This window comes from Neodiprion fabricii, chromosome 5 (assembly GCF_021155785.1).
Source record: "Neodiprion fabricii isolate iyNeoFabr1 chromosome 5, iyNeoFabr1.1, whole genome shotgun sequence".
NCBI classification, from domain to species: Eukaryota; Metazoa; Arthropoda; class Insecta; order Hymenoptera; family Diprionidae; genus Neodiprion; species Neodiprion fabricii.
In genome coordinates this window covers 3,663,187-3,670,370 of record NC_060243.1, presented here as the reverse complement: position 1 = coordinate 3,670,370, position 7,184 = coordinate 3,663,187, and the positions used below count along the sequence as shown (strand labels likewise).

General features: G+C 35.5%; 1 protein-coding gene across 4 annotated transcripts in view; it reads right to left on the bottom strand.

Annotated features, from left to right (window-relative positions):
- Window positions 1-380: 380 nt before the first annotated feature.
- The window catches only part of LOC124183525 (proline hydroxylase buaE-like), a 22,285-nt gene continuing 15,481 nt past the window's right edge, over window positions 381-7,184 (bottom strand). For all 4 annotated transcript variants that reach the window (XM_046572150.1, XM_046572149.1, XM_046572151.1 and 1 more), the window contains 5 exons: window positions 6,418-6,533; window positions 3,061-3,176; window positions 2,701-2,851; window positions 1,921-2,103; window positions 381-1,507 (listed from right to left, as the gene is read on the bottom strand). In XM_046572150.1, the coding sequence (XP_046428106.1) occupies window positions 1,154-1,507; window positions 1,921-2,103; window positions 2,701-2,851; window positions 3,061-3,176; window positions 6,418-6,533 (920 nt within the window). In that variant the 3' untranslated portion in view covers window positions 381-1,153. The remainder of the gene's footprint in view (window positions 1,508-1,920; window positions 2,104-2,700; window positions 2,852-3,060; window positions 3,177-6,417; window positions 6,534-7,184) is intronic.

The following is a 7,184-nucleotide window of genomic DNA, read 5'->3' as shown; positions in this document are numbered from 1 at the left end:
TATTACTAGGAATTTGTTTAATTAAAATCATGTTGTCGTAAAAAAAAAAAAAAAAAAAAATAGATTGACACAACACATCAATTGAAGATGAGAGTTCGTCGAAATTCCGGTCAGGAAGAAGAAGAATTTAATACTTAGAAGGACGTGAATATTGACTTGACTTCCATCCGAAATGCTGTGCAACTAACAACACCTAAGCATGTACTGGTCGTCATTTTTTAATTCACTCCTGAGGATGGTCGGCAGGGCCCGGCCGAAACGTCGACTCTTTTTATATTCACGTCCTTCTAAGTATTAAATTCTTCTTCTTCCTGACCAGAATTTCGACGAACTCTCATCTTCAATCTACCTCCTGGTCACAAACTTCTTTCCTACAACACATCAATATTTCATTTATTTCCAAGATGAACTACGTTATCATTAAAAGATTTAAGTAGACAAACTAAGGATGAAAAAAAATAGAGGCATGAGCAATGCTGACTTAATTTTCTTTCTCATGTGTTCGGGAGTAAAAGCAACAACAACAATATTAATAATAATAACTACCCCACGGCATTTGCATGATACAAGTACATTGAATTCATCTAACTAGGAGATAAGAAAAACGGATGAACCGATCTTCTTGAATCGCTGCGTCCACGTCAATAAAACGTAAGCCCTTATCAAGTTCATACACAAGGCGTATTCGGTATTGTAAAATGAAAAATAAAAACCTCGTTCTCTGTCCAATAAATACATCTCTTCTTTTTCACGCGCGTGTATTGTATATTGAAATTTCTCAGCGCGATAGGTATTTCATCACCGTGAATTAAACCCGCGGTTTGTTATTTCGTAAAATAATAACAATGATAAAAATTAAACCCGCGACCGTACTGCAAACGATATTATACGCTATGTATATCGTATTATCAATTTTATAGTAATAAAAATAAAGATGATAATAATAACAATACATACTGTGTACGAAGGAAAAAATCATTAACGGTAACGAGTAACAATAACTCCACACCTAAGTATAAATCGCATGTGCGGATAATACAAGCCGATCGATCGGCATCGAAGCGACCAAGAAAACAGCAAAAAAGAAATTACATTTCGCTTTGAAGGTATACTTTAATTAAATAAGACAAACGGAAGGAAAGGAAAATTTTCGTTAAGACGCGTATGTTTCCCGAAACCGACGTTGAAGGTGTTGGTAGGCGGTCAGAACGCCGTTCTTCTTCTTCTGCAGTCTGCACGGCGCTGATTCCTGAACGCTGGTAGTCAATTTAGTGTCCAGCGGTTCTATCCGCGTATCGTTGTCCGGATGAACGAAAAATGCTATCGAATGACGTCCTCGACCGCACAACTCTGGTATCACGACTCTGTGTCGAAGGGCTGGAAGCTGATCTCTCGTCCATGCGGCCAATATGTCACCGGTGTTCACCAATATCGCACCCGGCAGATGACCAACACGACTCCAACGCTCGCCGTGAGGCGTTTGCACCTCAAGACCACCTTCGCTGTCCTGTAATTTGTGAATGCAAAGAATAAAAAAAACCGCCCAAAAAAAAAAGATTCAACGGTTAAGAAACGGAAAATGTAAAAACAAAAGAATACTCTGAGTTTTGAAAAGCGTTCTCTAGATTCGAATGTATTTCAAAATCAGGCTGGTCAGTCGTTCTGAAAACCTTAAAAACCATGAATTACGTTTTATGTATTGTATATTGAAAAGTCAGGGAACTTTAGCAAACGTTTGCAGTTTTTCTTGGAAATTTTTGAATTACAGAACTGAGTGGCCAACCTGATTTTTGTTTTCTTGGATATCGCAAGAAACTGGTAAGTATAAGGTGTACAAAGATTTTTCGTGACATGTTTTAACATCAGAGCAAAAAACGTTATCGAATAACATTAAATGAATGTTATAAGGATCATCCTCACCTGTGCGAGTAACGTGAAAGTTCCGTAATCTCGATGGGCACCGCAACGCGTTAGTCCTGGAACAGGAGCTCCCAGTGGTGGATAATATAGTAGACGCAAGGTGGATTCGTTGCCTGGGCCCAAAATTTTGGTGTGTTTCGAAAGCAGGAAATCCGCCGGTTGTTCAAGCGCCACGGCGAGGGTCTGTTTTAAGAATTTTTTTTTAAATAAACATAAATATTTGTCAATTAACACGCCGAAACTTGAAATATAATTAAAATCGTTTATCGTAATACGATAAAATGAAAGAATAAAGAATAGAAAAAAAAATTCAATACACTTATCTCGATCTTATAATCTTTTCAAATCTGCACGGGTTTGATCGATATTAGGATTATTATACTATAATAATTTTCATGTATAATCTTATCGGGGCAAATCGCGTTTTAAGATTTTAAAACCGCAAACGGCGACGATGATTTTTTTCTATCTCATCTTTCACAGTCAATGCATATTTCTCTCTCTCTCTCTCTCTCAACAATGTACGTATACACATATTTCAATCTTGCCGGTAAAGCACCGCGTGTAATCGGTTCCGCTTATATACTTATCAATCATTATTTGCGACTCCTGATAAAGTATGAATCAATTTTATTACCATGACAGATGTTATTGGCATGCCATGTTTATTAATTTCGTAATTTTCATTAATATTTTTATAAACAACTTGACGGCATGTTTGAAATTAGAATAAATCCTTATTGTTGCTATAATTATTATCGTTGTTTTTCAATAACGTACGGTTAGAAGCATCGCAGAGAGAGATTTTAAATCACGGGCAAGTTCGTCGACCGCATCGCGAAAACCGGGAACTTCCTTTTCCGGCAAAACACCGCCGCTCCCAGTTACGTTGAACGCATGTCTCGACTCCTTCTCGTCGTCTTCCGAAGCTCTGTAAAAATATTACGTGAATCACACAAAATTTAGATTGCGACAATAGGTGATGCGTGTCAATATATCTACCGCGCGTAAAACAAAGTCTAACGATATTTGATGCGGTGAAATTATGTAAAGACAAAAACAAGAAACGAACAAATTTGCCAATATTATAATAAGTGTACTCGTATTATACCAGCTGTTAAAAAAATACGAAAAACTCACTTTTCCAGTCCAGGTTTCACGTAGCCGTGATTAGATGCCGAATTTCTTTCATACTTGACGCGCTCCTCGTCAGGTAATTCGCAAAATCCATCCAACGCTCTGTAAACCGCTTTCAGCTGAAATTAAAGATAACTCGTCGTAAAATTAATATATTTAATACAACGATAACCGATTCGAGTAAATTAAAAGTCATTCAAAAACCCGACAAAGTAATAAGTTAAAAGATGAAAAAGAACAGTAGAAAGAAAAGAAGAAGTCCGAACAGAAATGAATATTCGCAAATTCGCAGACATCCTTGACCCTATAAACAAAGTTCTGTAATTCAGACGTTTCAAATTCGCGTCTGACACATATGGTCACCGGTTAATCAAGGATTTCAGCTCTTACAATTGTTACACTTGTTCGTATCATTATTACTGTTGTTGTTATTATAACCTCGGGTTGCACAGATGTGAACCTGAGCCAAAAACGTCGTGTCAAAGCGTACACGTATACAGGTATAATAATATAACGTATACGCTGCGGACACACTTTAATTGGCACAATTTAATTTACACTATACGTAGAAAAACATGATATATACATATATAATATATTGTTAATTTATCGTCGTGGGAAACTAATGAAATTAAAAAAAAAAAACAATTTTTTAACAACAACAATGATACAGAGTTACGTACAACGTGGGCGAAAATTAGCCGCGAATGTTGCGAAATGGTTTTCCAAAAATGCCAATAAGTTCGTCGGTAAAGACTAACAATAAATAGAATAGCTGACGGGATGTAAGAAGACATAAAGCAACGAGACGGGTAAAAGGTGCAAAAATAAAATAAAATAAATAAAAAATAAAGACAAAAAAATTCAGGCGATATAATACGAACTATTACACGTATAACATAATATGTATATAATTTTACTACTGTTCGCGCAATAAAAGATTGTTTAATCGCGCGCAGGAAATTTTACGGGGTAGAATAAAGCCCGGAGGAAGTAATTGGCACACGCACACACACGCACACAATGTGTTTATAATAACAGTTGTTCGCATACATGAATTGGGTATATATGACGTTGGCGGTTTTCAATTGTTTGCACAGATGTTTCGCTTATGCAGAATGTAATTAATAGTTTGCGTGTGTTGCCGCTGCTCTTTACGATATACGTATAATAACAGTGATAATGATGATGATGGTAACAAATAATAATAATCTACACTGAGAAACATTTCATTTGTTACAGTAACTGGATAAATTGAGTAAAACAGGTATCGTTAAAAAAAAAAGAAACTGTTCGAATATTGTTGGAATAACGAAAAACAAGGTACGCCTAAACATTTTGCGCTATCGTCGATCCTTTTTTGCTAATTGCGAGGCAAAATCAGTTTCTGAGGTTTTCGCTACTTTTTTAGTCAAACAAGGCTTTAACGTCAATTTATCCTTGCACGAGCGGTAAATTTTCGCAACAGTTGCAAGAAAATCTAGCAACAGCGATCGTAACGAGAAAGAATATTAACGGATACCAGACTTTCCGGTAACAGCTGGTAAACTAATTTTCATTTTTTACCTAGAACTGTATTTTTCGATTGTGGTAAAAAAAAAAAAAAATTAAACTAAAATTTTTTCTCAGCGTACAGGGTATTCCGCGCAAACTTGAAAAACAAGTTAAACCCGTATTACCGTAAAAATTGTTGTATACGGTCAACTGATGTAGAAATTTTGCAACACCGATCCTACGTTACGAAAAAAAAAAAAAAAAAAAACCAAATAAAATATCTCGCAAGTGAAAATTTACAATTTTGCAGCCTCTCTCTTTCCCTCCCATCTCTGCGCATTACACCTACATCGATACATTATTCCAACTTTCGATACGTTATTCAGCTCTATCTGTGTGTATCTATACGTCGGTAATAAGTATATATAATATATATATTGCACACACACACACACATGTATGTATGGTATGCACACGATCCACGATGCGCAAGATAATGACTGGGGGAGGGGGGCGGTTACGAAAGTACGACATTTACGTGCGTACGGTTAATACGGCATGTATATATGCATGTCGAAACGAGTACATCGCATGACGAACATCGAACGCGTCGGTGTATTTAACGTTGCACACACTCGCACACGCTGCACTCTGCGAACGCGATTAGAGACACTAGCGCTGCATACGGGTATGCATGTATATATTTTATGTATGATGCGTGTACATACGAGTAGGCAAGACTCTCTCGCCCTAGTTTCCCTCACTCACTCTCTCTCTCTCCCTCTCCGGTGTTGCGATTTTGCAGAGAATCGTATTATACGAACTTAGGCAGCGTATACATGCCTATACTAAATCTACATATCTATACGCATATGTAAATTTATATAAATGCAGGTATGTGTGTATACATACTTATACCACGTGCCAGTCTCTCTGTGTCCTACTGGCCCACTATTCTCAATTCTTCGATATGTATATGTGTAGCTAGCATGGACCGATGATTCATTATTATACTTTTGAGAGAAAGAAAGAGACAGGCGGGAGGGGGAGGGAGGAACGGCGAGAGCGAGAAACGCCTACAGATAAATTGTATTTCAAAAACCAGCCGCAGCCATCCGCGGCTATGCCTTTTTATTTATTACATACCGATTCATTTGCGTATATAATATACATACCTACGTAATGCATATAATACCGTGCTTGATTATAATCCTTTGTATTTGTTCAAAGTTTCCGTCGCGAAGGACGTACGAATACATTTATTTTTTTCAAGCGTTACGTTGATGTAGAAAAAAAAAAAAGAAAAGAAATTTACTTTTTTTATTTTTATTTTTATTTTTTTATTTATACTCCTTGTTCCTACCTTTTCCCTCGAATGTCGGGCAAATTTTTTTTTAAACCGGCTAGGCAAAAAGAAAATAAAATAAAAAAAAATTAAGAAATGACGCAAAATAACGTGATAAAGTATAAATCGTGCAGTGAGTAGAAAAAAAAAAAAAAATACGTAATATATCTGCAGGTAAACAATGAAACGAGACGCAATAAATAATTTTAAAATCTCGACTGCGGCGCATAAATATATACACTATACGTTATTACAATAAATCAAATTATTCACATTGTTTATAAGTATAACAAGTCTGAGAATGTTGATAAGGATGAAAGGCCAAGATATTGTAATATTGTTCGCTAAAATGGCAAAATTAATTACAGACAAGTTTTTGTTTTGTTGTTTTTTTTTTGTTTTTTTAATCCCGATATTGGTTCAAAGAACTGTTTGTTTTTTTTTTCTCTCTTGTTTTTCTTTTTCAACGTGTCAATCGTATATAAATATAAGTAAGTACATGTGTTAAAAATGAAAGGTACCTTGCAGTCCGGTATCCCGTGGTTAACAAGAAGGGCCAATCCTCTTTCGGAAAGTGCTTTAAGAAGCTTCGGAGCAACTTGTTTAACAACTCCTTTTTGGGGACAGCGTTCCGTCCCTGGAATCAGTCAAAAACCCATTTGTCGCGATATTATTATTATTATCATTATTATTATTAACAATAACACGCGGCGTATCGTGTTGCATTTAAAATGAGATACTCGACTTCTTTTTTTTTTTCTTTTTCTTTCTTCAATTCGGGGATTTAAAATAGGGAGGCAAAAGTGGAAAAAAAAATTAATGTTACAATTATCTCGCTTCTCAAATTTTACCTTAAAATTGATGAAAAAAAAAAAAAAATAGTTTTGTTTCCTTTCGCTGACGGTTTTTAATTCCCATGAATTATTATTTCGCAACGCATTGTACACGTGATCGTGTTACTATATCTGTAGTACATACGTACGTACATATGTTGCGTATAACATATAAAGGTTTATAAAACGGTGATAATAAATCAGGGATTGATCAACGTTAAATGTTGCATTACGCAATACAGTGTAAACAAAAAGAAGAAGGAAGAAAAAAAAAAAAAAAAAAAGAAAGAAAGAAAGAAAAGCTATAGTGATAAATTAATCAAACTCGCAATTATCGAACAATTTAACGCCAGATATATTATATTTGTGTGTATTAATGCATAAATACACGTACGTAAACATCTGTGGGGTGTATAATTGTAATAAGATGCTAATTAGAAAAGTACGTATCTATT